The sequence below is a fragment of the Ambystoma mexicanum genome, chromosome 7q (genome assembly GCF_040938575.1).
Source record: "Ambystoma mexicanum isolate Mex_15411 chromosome 7q, UKY_AmexF1_1, whole genome shotgun sequence".
In the NCBI taxonomy this organism is placed as follows: domain Eukaryota; kingdom Metazoa; phylum Chordata; class Amphibia; order Caudata; family Ambystomatidae; genus Ambystoma; species Ambystoma mexicanum.
This window is the reverse complement of record NC_090941.1, coordinates 912,119,998-912,137,638: the sequence shown is the minus strand read 5'-3', so window position 1 is coordinate 912,137,638 and position 17,641 is coordinate 912,119,998. Positions and strand designations below refer to the sequence as shown.

The 17,641-nt window shown below is 47.2% G+C and overlaps 1 protein-coding gene across 8 annotated transcripts in view; it reads right to left on the bottom strand.

Annotated features, from left to right (window-relative positions):
- The window catches only part of DLG2 (discs large MAGUK scaffold protein 2), a 5,493,568-nt gene that overhangs the window by 168,845 nt on the left and 5,307,082 nt on the right, over nucleotides 1–17,641 (bottom strand). For all 8 annotated transcript variants that reach the window (XM_069639853.1, XM_069639851.1, XM_069639850.1 and 5 more), the window contains one exon: nucleotides 6,509–6,559. In XM_069639853.1, coding sequence (XP_069495954.1) covers nucleotides 6,509–6,559 — 51 coding nt within the window. The remainder of the gene's footprint in view (nucleotides 1–6,508; nucleotides 6,560–17,641) is intronic.

Below are 17,641 nucleotides of genomic sequence, written 5' to 3'. Positions count from 1 at the left end.
TAGGGGAGTAATATGTTGGGCCTAAATCTGGTTGTATTGCAAACAATGAGGTGCTTTGCATAACATGCCATAAATCCTTCCATTTTGCTTGCCACACCATGCATCCTTGCACGTCCCCTGTGCATTGAGCACAGGGATGTACCATTAAGCAATGCACTATGGGGAATTAAATTAGAAAAAACTGCATCAGATTCATCTCTCCTCATTGTGGTAGTCTGAGATAGTCTCCCAAAAAACATGCTGGGGGTAATGCGGAGCTAAAGCACCTAGCACACCTACACAGAAGCACGGCGCCCTCTTGTACCAGCAAACCAATAACCGAGGTCTGCACTTCGTAGCAACTAATCAAGATACATAAATGACACTGATAGCAGAATTAACATGTCAATGGAGAATGTATACAGCTCACCATTTTGCATTCCAAAATGCACACTACATAAAAAGTGAAATTTAAAAATGAACATACAGAGAGTGCATGAAGGAGAGGAACAGTGAATCTGGACGGAGCAGTGCTCTTGGGCGAGGAGTACGTGTAGGTAAGGGGCTACGTCTCTTTACCGTCATCCCGCTTACCAAGTAGTTGGTTTTAAAAAATCCAGAACTTGGAGCAATAACCAGAGCAGTAAGCTGTTATGTAACCGGAGCAGTGATATGGTGAGCTGTTATGTAACCAGAGCAGTGATAGGGTGAGCTGTTATGTAACCAGAGCAGTGGTAGGGTGAGCTGTTATGTAACCGGAGCAGTGGTAGGGTGAGCTGTTATGTAACCGGAGCAGTGGTAGGGTGAGCTGTTCTGTAACCAGAGCAGTGGTAGGGTGAGCTGTTATGTAACCGGAGCAGTGGTAGGGTGAGCTGTTATGTAACAAGAGCAGTGGTAGGGTGAGCTGTTATGTAACCGGAGCAGTGGTAGGGTGAGCTGTTATGTAACAAGAGCAGTGGTATGGTGAGCTGTTATGTGACCGGAGCAGTGGTAGGGTGAGCTGTTATGTAACCGGAGCAGTGGTATGGTGAGCGGTTATGTAACCGGAGCAGTGGTAGGGTGAGCTGTTATGTGACCGGAGCAGTGGTAGGGTGAGCTGTTATGTAACCGGAGCAGTGATATGGTGAGCTGTTATGTAACCGGAGCAGTGGTAGGGTGAGCTGTTATGTAACCGGAGCAGTGGTAGGGTGAGCTGTTATGTAACCGGAGCAGTGGTAGGGTGAGCTGTTATGTAACAGTAGCAGTGGTAGGGTGAGCTGTTATGTAACCGGAGCAGTGGCAGGGTGAGCTGTTATGTAACCGGAGCAGTGGTAGGGTGAGCTGTTATGTAACAAGAGCAGTGGTATGGTGAGCTGTTATGTGACCGGAGCAGTGGTAGGGTGAGCTGTTATGTAACCGGAGCAGTGGTATGGTGAGCGGTTATGTAACCGGAGCAGTGGTAGGGTGAGCTGTTATGTAACCGGAGCAGTGGTATGGTGAGCGGTTATGTAACCGGAGCAGTGGTAGGGTGAGCTGTTATGTGACTGGAGCAGTGATATGGTGAGCTGTTATGTAACCGGAGCAGTGATAGGGTGAGCTGTTATGTAACCGGAGCAGTGGTAGGGTGAGCTGTTATGTAACCGGAGCAGTGGTAGGGTGAGCTGTTATGTAACCGGAGCACTGGTAGGGTGAGCTGTTATGTAACAGTAGCAGTGGTAGGGTGAGCTGTTATGTAACCGGAGCAGTGGCAGGGTGAGCTGTTATGTAACCGGATCAGTGGTAGGGTGAGCAGTTATGTAACCGGAGCAGTAGTAGGGTGAGCTGTTATGTAACCAGAGCAGTGGTAGGGTGAGCTGTTATGTAACCAGAGCAGTGGTAGGGTGAGCTGTTATGTAACCAGAGCAGCGGTAGGGTGGGCTGTTATGTAACAAGAGTAGTGGTAGGGTGAGCTGTTATGTAACCAGAGCAGCGGTAGGGTGAGCTGTTATGTAACCGGAGCAGCGGTAGGGTGAGCTGTTATGTAACAAGAGCAGCGGTAGGGTGATCTGTTATGTAACCGGAGCAGTGGTAGGGTGTGCTGTTATGTAACCGGAGCAGCGGTAGGGTGTGCTGTTATGTAACCGGAGCAGCGGTATGGTGAGCTGTTATGTAACCAGAGCAGTGGTAGGGTGAGCTGTTATGTAACCAGAGCAGTGGTAGGGTGAGCTGTTATGTAACCAGAGCAGTGGTAGGGTGAGTTGTTATGTAACCAGAGCAGTGGTAGGGTGAGCTGTTAGGTAACAGGAGCAGTGGTAGGGTGAGCTGTTATGTAACCGAAACAGTGGTAGGGTGAGCTGTTATGTAACCAGATCAGTGGTATGGTGAGCTGTTATGTAACCAGAGCAGTGGTAGGGTGAGCTATTAAGTAACAGGAGCAGTGGTAGGGTGAGCTGTTATGTAACCAGAGCAGTGGTAGCGTGAGCTGTTATGTAACAAGATCAGTGGTATGGTGAGCTGTTATGTAACCAGAGCAGTGATATGGTGAGCTGTTATGTATCCGGAGCAGTGATAGGGTGAGCTGTTATGTAACCAGAGCAGTGGTATGGTGAGCTGTTATGTAACCAGAGCAGTGGTAGGGTGAGCTGTTATGTAACCGGAGCAGTGGTAGGGTGAGCTGTTATGTAACCAGAGCAGTAGTAGGGTGAGCTCTTATGTAACCAGAGCAGTGATATGGTGAGCTGTCATGTAACCAGAGCAGTGGTATGGTGAGCTGTTATGTAACCAGAGCAGTGGTAGGGAGAGCTCTTATGTAACCAGAGCAGTGATATGGTGAGCTGTTATGTAACCGGAGCAGTGGTAGGGTGAGCTGTTATGTAACCAGAGCAGTGGTAGGGTGACCTGTTATGTAACCGGAGCAGTAGTATGGTGAGCTGTTATGTAACCAGAGAAGTGGTATGGTGAGCTGTTATGTAACCAGAGCAGTGGTAGGGTGAGCTGTTATGTAAGCAGAGCAGTGGTAGGGTGAGCTGTTATGTAACCAGAGCAGTGGTAGGGTGAGCTCTTATGTAACCAGAGCAGTGATATGGTGAGCTGTTATGTAACCAGAGCAGTGGTAGGGTGAGCTGTTATGTAACCAGAGCAGTGGTAGGGTGAGCTGTTATGTAACCAGAGCATTGGTAGGGTGAGCTGTTATGTAAGCAGAGCAGTGGTAGGATGAGCTCTTATGTAACCAGAGCAGTGGTATGGTGAGCTGTGTTGTGTTTAGAAACAGCAAGTGCATTACAGTCAATTTTACTTTCTGGATATCAATTGATCCATTTAAGATTCGGCCCTTTAAACTCAAATGCTCTCAATTCCATCTGTCTGCTTTCATGATTTTTACACATAGTGATCTGGTCTTGGGCTTGGAAATTTGGCCAGAGGCTATATTATGGGTATTGTGAAAACAACTCTAATATCAATCGATCAGTTTCTTCTATAGCGCACTGTCACCGAAGGCATCGTAATATGTGGTAATTTAAATACTTCCTATAAATTAGGCTTGCACGTGATATTTAGTGCATGGGGGACAGAGAACGTACCGCATGGGATAAATACTCTGGTTTTACCTCACACACTACGTATATGTATTCCATACAGACAGTATCCTAAGAGACCACGGCCTGATTTACAAAGCTTTTTTAAATGGGGTTTGTCCCACTGAAAAAATATTTTGTAAATAGGCCGTCACCCCCGCCCCACATAGTGATGGGGTACTTCATACACAGGAGGTCGTTATGCCACCAAATTCTTTTGTATTTAAGTATATACTCCTAATGAGGTCATCAGTGATGTTCAAAATATCCACAATGAGTGTGTTTCAGAACGCTCCCAAAGCCCACCGAATAACAGCGAATTAAGGCACTAGCGTGAAACCCATCCGCTTTGGTAGAGTGCGCGGAAGAGCGCTGGCTCCCTTCTGTGGAGTGCAGACGGCTGTACTTGATGAGCTGTGGCAAACAGATATACCATTGGTTAAATGGGAAACAGGGCCATCTGCTCTCTATGGATCACCACAGGCCCCAGTGGGGATTCGAATTGAATTATTTGAATATATGCATATGATTTGCATCCCAAATTAGGTTAGTTGTATAAAAGTCTGCAGATGCCCTCGGGAGTACAACTCAGCGGCATCGTGCTCTCCTTGGAAGCAAGACGACATAGAGCAAAACAGGTTCAATCCCCGGTCCTCGCTTAGAAACTTCTGGGTATTAGGAAGCAGTATTGTTTGATTAGAGTATTTATTTATTTTCTTTCCGCTGGGTGGTATATTCATTGTGTATTGTAGTAGTCAGCTAACTTTGTGACTTTGGTACCTTTACTCTAAAAGCATACTATAGAAATCTGCAGTTGCCTATTCACCTGCATTTAGTTCTTTATAGAATCCCAATTTCAGGATAAAGGGGCTTTTTATGAGCATAGCAGTAATCGAACAAAACAGGCAGTGTTTAAAATATTGCAGCAATCATTATGCGTTTGGCGATAATGGTAAAAATCGCAGTTTGTGGAAACACTGCACATTTTGCTGCTCTGCCAAATTCTGAGTTTTGTTAACTTTTCATTCATACCTGCTTTTGCTTGGAGGAAATTCTCTCCACGCATTACCGCATGTGGTATATCTCGTGCAATATTCCTGCATGAGGAAATACATGTCCCCAAAGAGTCCTGTGGACAACACAATGGTGGATAATAGCAGGGGACGCTTTCCATTAATGCATGCTTACACGATCTAGTACCACCAGACTCATAATGAAGCCCTGCGTCTGTGCACCGGAAAATCTGAGATTACTAACCGCCTTTGGAAAAAAAGATAGAGCCTCAATATGGAGGATGGGAGAACTGGGTTCCTTCCTCTCTGACATCTTTTTCTCTACCTGTGGTGTCCCCCAGGGATCTAACCTCTCCCCCTGGCTGTTCAACCAGTACCTGGCACTTCTTGCTCACCGCATCGCCGCTCTCTGTCCCAACTTCCAGTGCTATGCGGATGATACCCAGCTCATTCTCAGGCTACCCTCGGCCTCCTCTTCCCCTTCCCTCATCTCCGACTGTCTTTCTGCTATCCAGGAATGGGGTGCCGCCAACAGCCTCTGCCTTAATGCCAGTAAGACAGAGATTCTACTTATCGGCACACCCACTCCCTCCTTCCCTGCAGCTCTCTGGCCGGCCTCCCTTGCACCTCTGCCTGCTCCTACCTGCAAGGCAAAAAACCTCGGGGTCATCTTCGACTCCACACTCTCTTTCTCTCCTCAAATATCTGATGTCTCTAAGAAGTCACACTACCAGCTACACCTCCTCAGAGATATCCTTCCTTTCCTCTCCTTCCCCCAGAAGCTCACTGTCTCCAGAGCCCTGTTTCTCTCGAAGCTGGACTACTGTAACAGCCTCTATCTAAAACTTCCTGCCTCTACTCTCCGCCCTCTGCAACTCATCCAGAACAGGACTGCGAGACTTGTCCTTGGCCTCAAACCCAGGGACTGTATCTCTCCAGGACTGAAATCGCTACACTGGCTCCCAGTGGCCACGAGGATTAAGTTAAAAACCCTCTGCATTGTCCACAAGGCCTTCTGGGGCCTTGGGCCAAAATACCTTCAATTCTCTCTTCCTAAATATCTTCCTTCTCGAGCTCTTCGCTCATCCACCTCCAACTACCTCAGGGTCAGCCGCTTCTCCAAGCAACGAGATGGGGGTAGATCTCTCTCCGCAGCAGCGGCCTCCCTCTGGAACAGCCTTCCTGCCTCCCTGAAACTTGAGGAGAACCATCTCCGGTTCTGGAAGCACCTAAAAACCTTCCTCTTTGCCTCCACTTTTTCTCCCTCTCTCCCCTGCTAAAATCACTGAACCTGCACTGAATCTGCAACTGGCCACTCACCGATCTCGGTCCTTGGCCCTGCCACTCTTCCCTGCACTGCCTTCCCGCACTATGGGACTGTCTCTGTATCCTACAGCCCCTTCTCCCGGCACTTACCTTGCACTTGCCACCAGCTGGCCCTATTATTTATCTTGTATTCTACTAGCCATGTACTGCACTCTCCTTGCCACCAGCTGGCCCTATTACTTATCTTGTATTCTACTAACCATGTACTGCACTTCCCTTCTCCCCTTCCCCTTGCACTTTTCCCAGTCCCCCTACCCTTGTACTTGCGCGATCTGAATGACACCTGGCCTAGTAGGATCGTTGTCTGTTCTCCCCTTGTCCCCCGCCCCCCGCCTCTTCGCGCCTTGAAACACTTGTGTATAGGCTCGTTACAAATGCCATATCATATCATTTCCATGCACCCCTTTGCGGATCGAGCTCCTTTGCGCATGGAGATGTGCAATCCCCAGAAGGGACCCTTCTAACCCATCCGTTCATTTTTTATCTGTGCAGCGATCACACGTGCATGATCATCCTTCAAATGGGAGCAGTAGACATGAGTATTTCTGAAGCACTGTTTGCAGTATTTCAGAAATACTGCATAGGCAGCATTATAAGGCAAGCAATCATTCCTCTAAATATTTCGGTGTTAAGTACAATCTAGTGAATGTTACTTACTTTCGTGTCTCGTTACAGGCTCATATGAAAGGATACAGTCATCCGGTCCTCCTGAAAAGAAGAAATACAATAGGAAATAATAATTAAAGATCAACTGAAGAATTGCAAGTGAAAAAAAAACATGTTTTTCTTTTTGTACGGTCATTAAAAGAGCAATTTACCTTTCAATTTTGCACAGCCTAATTGCTCTGTACGTCAACACAGCATCCTGCTACTTTCTCCAATTACAGAACATGGCCGCCACTGGCGCAATGACATGACTACCGGTGATTGTTTTGCAATGGCTGTAATCACGAGAATGTTACAGCACTCGAACAGCTAATTTGTTGCTTGGAAATGACATTTATATCTAGGCTGCTTCAAATGTCAGGTACAATAAACTGTGCAAAATTACCTTCAAATTCTGCCGGGGAAACCGATGCCCTCATAACATACGTAATCAGTAAACAGGCAATGCATATATTAGAACATATTTTGTATTTTGAAAGGGTGCATCTCCTCGGCTCGCTGATTACTCCTCGGGGCAGGCCTTCCACAGCACTGTGACAACACCTTGCAATGAGCGCTCAGCCATTTTGATTTCACTGATTGCAACTGAGAGCTGCCAATGCCCAACATTTCTGTTTCCATTTTTTAATATGTCTGTCAATGAGGAAAGATTTCCAAGGGCAGTGGTGTGGTCTTACTGTCACAGATAGCCATATTAGGCAGCAAAAAATCCCAGTATTCAAAGTGGTAGTAGAGGAAACCTGCTAAAATGGCCAAATCAAACCGAGGCAACTGCCCTACTGGCATGGGCATAATTTAATTTTAGGGGGCCAGAGGTGTTTGTCCCCCCCCCAACTTTCATGGCACAACATTTTGTCCCAGTCATTTGTATGGGCACCTTTTCTTCAGATGTCATGTCCCCCCCAACTTTTTCAGCAAAGTTACTCCACTGCCTGCTGCTCATCTAAACAGCCATGGTATGAGCTTGCACATAGCAGGGTTTCATTCATAGAGTTGAGATCCAATCTGTCAACGAAACTTCTTGTTTCTATTGCTGGTCTATAACTGAATTTTATTTCCTCAAATTAACACATCTTTTGATGACAGTTTAATTGTGCATGCATCAGAATGAGAGGGAGTTTTAACCTCTTGCATCAGATACTCTAACGTACGAGGTTGGGATGCGGCAGCGTGTGGTGGATTTGCACTGTTACAGATGAACGGATTAATTGATGTGTCCACCAACATGGTATCAATGCTGAATGGTTGTCATCAACCACGAGAGAAAATATATATACAAGTCTTTATCTCTAAAAGCTCAGTCTTGCATTCCTTAATCGTTGCAGTAAGTTGTTCTGCATTATTGGGTGGTAGTTCAGAAGCGTTGGGTGATTGTGGGAAGTTCAACAGTGCTTCTCCTCTGTCAATCTAAACTGAAGTGTATTGACTTATGAATTTGTGATGCTGGAATGACTCTTGAAAGGAACATGCATCATTAATATACTGATACCATTTCCATGAGATGGGAAGGACTGATGCATATAAGGTCATCCATATGGCGACTGACTGACAGGTGCGAAAGCCAAGCAAAGGCTCTGGGATAGCCTATCATCTGCTTCAGGGCCCGGAACAGCCCACCACTGTGACTATATCATACGATACCAGGCCAGAATCATGATAGATTTCCACGGGTATGCATCGAGCAGCCACACTGAGATTAAATGCTGCATCAAATGATGCATGTGTTCTAGGGCGACATTGCCCCAAATCTGCTCAATCATTGTGTATCGGTTAATTATTGATGATACTTCTTTCATGCAATGTGAGTGAGTATACACCCAATGGGCCAAATGGAATGAGCGGCATCGTAAAACAAGTGGTACAGTATTACATATAATATGAAGGCTGGCAGAAAGATCGAGTGCTAAGATATTGTGACTTCATATCAGTGACATAGCTCTCTCCAGCAGTGTTCTCTCAGCAGGCACAGCTCATTTTCCTACCCATTGCTTTAAGTGGGGTGAGAAATCGAGCAGATGCTGTAACGAGGTAGTGTCCCCAACACGGGACAATAAAAAAAGTGGCTCCTCACTGTCTTTTTTTATTTTTACTGTCCAGTGCTGGGGATTACTCTATGTACCATTTTTTTATGTCATTTCCAGCCAATTTTAGGGATATAAAATTCATCTACCTGTGATTCAGGGAACTGTAATGGCCAGTTAAACTAGGTTTCTGGCTGATCAGAACATGTTCCAAATGTGAGAGTTGGTGAGTGGGTGGAAAATGAAATGAGGGATATGCTTAAGAACTTACATATTCATAACTGTTGTGCCTTTTATGGAAATGGCAGAAAGGTGGCGCTCGGCCATGCTACATGGAATGGATTTGGTGGTCGGCTTATCTAATTCTCCATGATTAGCTGAATCAGAAAATATGTTTAGTATGGCAGTTGCTCGTAAAAATATGAAGTTGTGATACATAACTCGTTTTTGCCAGAAAGTTGAAAGTAGAGCAAAGGGCGATTACAAATGTGAATTGCCATGTGTGGCTCTACAACCCTAAACCAGTCCTGACTTGGAGGCTAGGTTTGGGAGAAGAGAGAAGGGAAACTGTCCAATCCTAGTGGCAGTCATTATTGTAGGGTACTTCCCCAAGATTGTAAAATTGGTGGTGTTATCTCTGCCATGTAAGCGGGACTGCACTAAGACTGATAAAACAGACAGAAAGACAGGACAGAGAGAAGAGACAGATCATCAGGAAGCTGCTGAAACTTACAATCTGACAGCTGTAAGGAGACATAAGAGGAGATTGCTGAGAGTGCATCTGGGTGGAGCTGTCTATCTCTAGGAAGGCCTAAAAAAATGACTGGGTCCTATGGTGGAGAGCATGAGGCCATCTTTGAAAGTGGAGTAACCAGTACACTGCCCTATCTTTCCTGACATGAAGCTGGATTCCTGAACCTTAAACAAAGGATTGTTTTGTAAGTTGAACTGAGCTATGGGAAACCCAAAGGTGGGGGAGTCTGCTTACCTTGAAACCTTTCCCTTTATAGTGGGGGTCAAAACTGTTTAGATCTTTAGCCTATTTAACCAAAAATATTAATTTAATTAATTCCCCATTTGTCAGAACCCTACAGGGTACATTTCTTTTTAATTCAAATTAACAAAGCTCACTTCCCAGTGTGTGCTGAAAACTATAGCCTACATGTTAATTGGGTAATCCTTGTTGTCCAACTGACCCCCAATTCTTTAAGGAAGGGGGTGTCTGTGTTCTTAAATCTGTTTTTCCAGATTCCCCAATACAGCCTTTAAGTAAGGGGGGGTCTGTAATCCAAAGTTCCCCAAAGCATTCCAATTTTTCTGTTTGACTTCCCAATATAGACAAAAGCAAGGAGGGGTCTGAAAGGCAAACCGAAAATTCACCCTGTGTTAATTTTAAACCAAAAATGTGGGCGAAATTATTTGTACCAATGTTGAAATCCTACTGCTATCCTTTTAAGCCGACAGGAAAATCAAAATCGCACAACATCACATTATAATTCCCTTTGCTCTTTTTCCCTACTTAAGGAGCCCTCCTGGCCTAAACGCCGCCGACTTGGTGCCTTTGTGGTTGTCACTCTTTTTCCTTACTTAAGGAGCCCTCCTTGCCTAAGCCCCGCCTACCTGGTGCCTTCCTGGTTGATGCTCTTTTTCCCTACTTAAGGAGCCCTCCTGGCCTAAGCCCCTCCCACTTGGTGCCTTCCTGGTTGCTGCACTTTTTCCCTACTTAAGGAGCCCGCCTGGCCCAAGTCCTGCCCACTTGCTTCCTTCCTGGTTGCCGCTCTTTTTCCCTACTTAAGGATACCTCCTGGCCTAAGCCCCGCCCCCTTGATGCCTTCCTGGTTGCTGCTCTTTTTCCCTACTTAAGGAGCCCTCCAGCCTCTTTTCCTTTGCAAATGGGGAGCAGGTGCAAGTGGATCTAGGTCACTTGGCCTGAGCCCCACCCACCTTTTATAGCCCTACGTCTTCCTTCCTGCTCTTAACTCTTAGATCAAGGGTGTCTCTCGCCCAGGCGTTCGAAGCGAAAGGCAGACGAAGAAAAGGGCAATTCCTGTTCGGACCAGGAGGACCCAAACCCCTGCCCAGACAGCAGGTACGCTGTCTCTTTTGCTTCATTTTGTAAGGTGAGTGCAACAACTAAAATTCCTCCTGGGCCGCTTCCTTGATTTTGGGTGTAATTTATCCTCTCTCAGCCCTGTTGTGTGTCCCTCTCCCTCGCTTTCCCCACCTGCTTCCACTTCCTGATTCCGAGCCCTCCCACCTCCCAGACCTCCCAACCTCCCTGATTGGTGTCTTGAAGGTTATAACTGACCTTACTAGGGCAGCGCTCTGCCCAGCAGACCCTGCAGCTAAGGGCCCCAGGCAAAGGGCGGCTCCTACATTGGTGGCTCCATCTCGTGTCTGCAGGTGTCAGCAGGGGAAGCTAGTGGCCAGCCATCCACTGTCCGTGACTAGTAAGGTAGGAGTGGCTAGAGTGAGGAATAGAGCCTTCACTCTACACTGAAAATCCTGCCACTTAGCAGACTCTCAGACTTAGATGTGTTTTTCTCCGGTATTTAAATTGCATTGTGAAAGTATTTAGACTGCATTGTGAAACCTAGGCCGTTTTCCCACCATACAGTCACAGATTTAGGTATGTTTTCTCTGGTAATTAAACTGCATTGTGAAAGTAGTGCCGTTCTGGGGTTTTGCCTTCTTAGCAAAGCAATCATCTAGCAAACTTTTATACCATTATCTGAGCACCTGTCGACTTGTCCAGTTGCCTACTATTGTCTCGTCTCTCTTTGATCGTCTGCTTGCGCCCCTCCCTGTGTCCTTCCCTAGTGTTTTCACCGTCCATCCACCCCCTTCCTCTTCTCTCCTCTCCCAACCTACTCTATGGTGCTTGCTGCCTCTCCTATCTTTTCTAACTGCTTATCTATCAACTATCCTGCTATCCTCACTAAATCTGGTAGCAAGAAGTTTAAAAAGGATAAACTGATCTCCAACCCAGGCCTCCCATTCGCCGACACCTATACCACTGCTTCCTCCAGGAAAACCCTCACCGACATCCTCTTTGTCGTTCCATCGCCAGACCTATGGACCCTCCATATGGTCTCTGGGCTTTTTCCTTTCTCTCATTAATGGTGGACCCGGTGGGAGGCTCTCCTGGCCTCCTTCCACTCCTCTAAGGTCATCATTAATGTTTACCTGAATGGTACCGTCTTGGTCCAAGGACTTCAGGTCAACCATCTCCTCTTTGATAGATGCTTCTTGTGTCTCTTCAATTTCCTTTCTTCTCCTGCTGTTCCCTCTCTTCCCTCCACGGCTTCCTTGTCTCCCCCTGCTGTCTCCTCCTTTGCTACCTTGCCCTCTTCTCCTTCCTCTTCTGCCCCCCTCGGGCTTCTTCTACACCTCTGAAGGGCATTCCTCTGAATTTGTACCTCTCCCCGGAAGTCTTTCAAGGATGGCGACCGTCTCCATATTGCCACTCTAAACTCTTGCTCTGCTGTCAAACACTCCTCTGACATCTGCCGCCTCCTCGAAGAACTTGACATCAATGTCATCAGTCTCACTGAGACATGGTTCATGGCCAGCTTTGTTAAAAGCTTTGACACTCTCCTCCCAGACGGCTAAAAGAGCCTCTTCCCACCCAGGTCCAATCATTTCTGGAGGGAGTGTAGTCCTGACCTTCCCAGAGTGGATTCCTGCCTCTTTCATTCTTACGCAGGACCACTCCTTTTTCAAATGTTCATCTGCTCTCTCTCTCTCCTAGCCATTCCCTTAATGTGGCTACCATCTATTGGCCACCTGGTCAGATCTCCTACTTCCTCGCTGAGCGGGCGGACCTCTCCTCTTCCCTCCTGGTCTCGACCACTCAACTTCTCCTTGGAGACTCTAACATCCACCTGGATGCTTCATGTTCTTCCTCTACTCTTTCGCAATCTCTGCAACTCTCTCTTACTCTTTATCCTCCCCTCTGGCCCAACTCACTCTGCAGGGCACACTCTGGATGTTCTGATCTCTACAGACCTTGCCCTTTCTATCCCTCTCACCACTCCTCTCTCCTGGAGTGATCACATGCTCCTTTCCTCCCAGCTCACTCTCTCCACTCCTCAGGCCAAGCCAACTCCAGCACTGCCACCTACCTTCTCGGTTATCCGACCCATGAAGCGTGTATCATTTGAGGCTTTCACTGCCACTTTCTTACCCCCCTCCCGCTTCAGCTGACAGCCCTTTCTATGCTCCACTCTGGTATACCTTATACTCTTGATGATCTTTGCCCTGTCATGAGGATCCGTTTGAAGACCAAAGCCAAGTGCAATTCCTGATACGACTCAGACCTCGTCACCCTTAAACGCAAGTGCAGGGTGGCTGTGAGGAAATGGCGGCCTTCCTGTACATCCTGTACAGAAAAACTGGCCTGCCATCTGCTCCAAAGGCAATACCGGTTCTCTGTCCGCACCAAGAAGTGAGTCCTCATCCAAGCCTGCATCTCTGCGGCATCCAACAACTCGGCCGAACTCGTTAAAATCTTCAGGGAGCTGGCCAATCCTGCAGTAGTCTCTACCTCGACTGTTCCCTCCCAGGCCCTCTGCATGGCCCTGGCTTCTCATTTCATCTCTGAAACTGAGGGTATCCTGTCCTCTCTCTCTTTTTCTCCTCCTCCTACCTCTACTCCCCTCTCTTCCTCTGGCCCTCATGTGGCTACCTCTCCTCCCTACTTCTCTGCCTTTTTCTTGTTCTCCTTAGACAAGGTTTCTAGACAAGTCCAATCTATGAAAGTCTTGTTGAAACAGGTTCTCCCCTGTTCCTCTAAAACCATCAAGGACCACACTGACACCCTGGCTCCTGCTTTGGCTGACTTCTGCAATGACTCCTTCGTCACTGGTGGCTTCCGTTTCCCACCAAAGCACTCCCTTATGCAACCTCTTCTTTAGAAACCCTCAGCCGATCCCTCTTGTTCTGCTAACTAACGCCCATTCTCCATCACACCTTTCCTGGGCAAACTACTGGAAAAGCTGGCTATCTCCCGGCTTAATCTTCCCACTAAATTGGTTGGTTGTCTCCATGACCATCATTCTGGCTTCAGAGCTGCCAGAAGCACGTAAACTGCTCTCCTGAACACTTGTGAAGACCTGCTCTCGAACCTTGACTCCAATAACCTCTGTGTCCTCATCCTACTTGATCTCTCTTCTGCCATTGACATGGTCAACCATGCCATCCTGCTCAAACATCTCTGTGATAACCTGGGTATCACCGATCAGGCCCTGGCTTGCCTGACCTCTTACCTCTCCGATCGCCCCTCCCAGGTCCAACTCAGGTCCTTCCTCTCCTCCATCTCTATCTCTAAGTGTGGTGGTTCCCATGGTTGTACCTCTCGCCCTGGCAGTTCAACCAATACCTGGCACTTCTTGCCCACTGCATTGCCGCTCTCTGCCCCAACTTTACATGCTATGGGATGACACTCAGCTCATTTTCAGGCTCCATTCCGCCACCTCTTTTCCTTCTCTCATCTCTGACTGTCTGTCCGCTATCCAGGAGTGGTGTGCCGCCAATGATCTATGCCTTAATGCCAGTATGACTGGGATTCTCCTCAACAGCACACCTTCTCCCTCCTTTCCTGTCACTCTCTAGCCGGCCTCTCTTGGGCCTCTTCCTTCTCCCACCTGTGAGGCTAAATACCTGGGGGTCATCTTCGACTCCACTCTCTCCTTCTCTCCTCACATCTCTGACGTCTCTGAGAAGTCACACTACCAGCTCCACCTCCTCAGAGGTAGTCCTCCTTTCCTCTCCTTCCCCCAGAAGCTCACTGTCCCCAGAGCTCTCTACTGCAAGAGCCTCTTTCTAAATCTTTCTGCTTCTACTCTCCGCCCTCTGCAACTCATCCAGATCAGGACTGCAAGACTTGTCCTTGGCCTCAAGCCCAGGGAACGTATCTCTCCAGGACTGAAATATCTGCACTGGCCTGTGAGGATTAAGTTAAGAACCCTCTGCATTGTCCACAAGGCCTTCTGGGGCCTGGGGCCTCAATACCTCCAACTCTCGCTTCCTAAATATCTTCCTTCTCGAGCTCTTCGCTCATCCGCCTCCAACTCCCTCATGGTCAGTCGATTCTCCAAGCAACTTTCTTCAGCTGGGGCCTCCTCTGGAACAGCCTCCCTGCCTCCCTGAAACTTTAGGAGAACCATCTCCAGTTCTGGAAGCACCTCAAGACCTTCTTCTTTGCTTCTGCTTTCTTTGCTCCTCTCCCCTGCTGAACTCCTGACTGAAACTGCACTGGTCACCTGGTTTCCCTCTGATCTCGAGCCCAGGTCTCCTCCCCGATCCAGCTGCACACCTGCACTGCCTCCCAGGCAACCCCTGCATTTGGGGACTGTTTCTGTATCCCTACAGTCCCCACCAGCTCTTGACTTGTGATATCTGCACTTACCCCTGAACTTGCCACTAGCTGGCAGTACTTTTACCTACAGTTTTATTTATTCTATTTATTTTTGTACTGTTGAACCTATGTATTGTACTGCCCCCTTCTCCTACCCTCACTTTCCCTTTCCCCCCTCCCCTGCACTTGCACAATCTCAGTGTAACCTGCCCTAGTAAGATCCTTGTCTCTGTCTTCCCTCTCTTCCCCCTCCCTTGCCACATCGCGCTTTTAAACACTTGTGTATAGGCGCATTCTAAATGCCATATCATATCATGTCATAACATATCAGTGTAATTATTTTGTGTAGTGAAATTTGCAGAAAGTGAAGATTTGTGATTGTGTTCTTATTAACTCACTTTTGTGATTTATTTATGCTGGGATAAGTTGATTGTGTTGTGCCACGGATAAAGTGGTGTTTGATATTTTCGTGCTATTTTCTATTACTTTTAATTTAAATAAATAGTAATATATTTCCCGTACACCGGCCTGGTTCTTAGCTCATTGTTAGCTCAGTGGGGAGTTATCCAAGGGGGATGATGATATGTCTCTGAAATAGGGCTAAAGAAGAATCTGTTAAACAGTTGGTTGTGTAAGTGTGGAGGGAAGGAACTCCCCGTGTTGAGGGTGGCTTCTCAATAAACTGCTTTAATTCTCACCTCATTCCATGGAGATCAGTGGTGGGCAAAGCCACAAAAGGCAGCCCTACCCATGGCACCTGTTTCTGAGGAACTGGCTGGAAAGTGCCAGAGCTGGTTCAGTGCATCTGGGGTGAGGACAGTGCAGGCTGGCAGGGGGTGAAGAGGCTTGCAAACAAAATATCAAAGGGAAACACTATTGTTAACCCATGAGAGCTCTCAGAGATACCAACTGCCCCTTGTTGGGCCTGTGCTGAGCAGGGGAGAAGAGTCGAAATCAGGCATCTTGGAGATCGCACCCCGCATAGAGTATCTGTGTGCAAATGTGCATCTTACACTTTCATAGAAAAGAAAAGTAATTTGAAAACTCAAAAATGATACTTAAACTTGCATTCACCTGATTTCTTTGAAAAGTGTTTCTTTTATTTGTTGGACTACCACACACATATGCTGTAATTTTTGTGTACCTTCTTTTATGTTTTATCACAGGTTTATTTATAAAGATTTTATATGCTTGTAAAGCTGTAATGACAAATGCATGTTTCTGTTGTGCTGACAGCAGTTATTAGGAAATTTAACTGTGGGTTCATGGGTGCTAACATTTGATTTTCACGACAGGGACTTATACCCCCCCCCCACCTCTGAGAATTTCAAGGCACCACAAGGCAAGAAAGGTAGGAAAACAATGGAATATATAAACAATAGCAGTAATAATAAATGAACAGTACAATAACAAAGATAATAGTTACAAGGTAAACAGTAATAGTCCTAGTGCAGTGGGGGGCAAGGAGGGGGAAGGTAGGGGGCACAGAGGAAGGGAGACGGAGGGACGTGCATAAGGGAGCCCTAGAGTGCTGAGGAGGTGGTGCCACAGACAGTGACTGCATGCAAACTTGCCAACAGTCAGGTGAGGTGCCTAGGGGGCAGTGCTGCGGGGGCAGGAGGGATGATGGAATCGACTGGGCAGAGTTCCTGGTAACCTGTAAGGAACTCATGAGGGACCTGGCCGCCCGTCCCAGTGGCCGCGGGACGGTTAGCAAGGTATGGGAAGAGGAGAAAAGGGAAAGGGGTAGTGAAAAGAAAGGTTTTAAGGAGTTTGTGTAACTTGAGGTGGTCCGGTTCAGGATGGAGAGGGTGAGGGAGGCTGTTCCAGAGGGAGGCACCAGTCCAGGAAAGAGATCTGCCACCAACCCTCTGCTTGAAGAAACATTTGACCATCAGAGTTGGAGATAGTGTGGTCACAGGCCCCAGAAAGCCTTGTGGATAATGCAGAGGGTCTTGAATTTGATCATTGCAGCCACTGGGAGCCAGTTTAGAGATTTTAGGGCCGGAGACATTTGGCCCCTCGGCTTGAGGCCAAGAATAAGTCTTGCAACCCTTTCTGGATGAGTTGAAGAGGATGAAGGGAGGAAAGAGGAAGATTGAGGAAGAAGTTATTGCAGTAGTCCAGTCTGGAGAGGAGCAGAGCTCTGGACATATTGAGCTTCTAGGGGAAAGTGAGGAAAGGGAAAAATCCTCTGAGGAGGTTGAGTTGAAAATGGGCCTTCTTGCCAAGGTCCAGGATATGAGGAGTGAAAGAGAGAGAGGAGTTGAAGATGAATTTCAAAGATTGAAAATCAAAGTTAGTGGTTTTAATCAAAAGTGTGGAAACCTGGGGAGAAGCTCAGAAAACCGGGGTTGCCTTATGAAACTGGTAAACAATGCAATGGAACATGGCTGGGAATTGGGGGGGGGGTTGATTAATAACTTGAAGCCTCTGTGGTCTACTGGGGGATTAGCAAGACGAGAATGTAAAATGTTCTGTGGTGGATTAAAAGAGAACACACGCAGCTTCCTCTTTTAAGCAGAAGAAGGGAAAGGAAGCAAGCCTGGCGCAAACCCAGGCACGCAACAGGTCATATTGCAGGAGCATAACTGTGTATTGAACAACACACTATTACTGCATCCCCATGTTGTAGAGCGTTCTGTCGCGTCACAGCCGCGTTTATGCTGGATAAAGCTCAGTACACACACATAAATGATAATGAAATTGGGTTTAGTGGGGACGCGTGGCTACATTTACATTTTT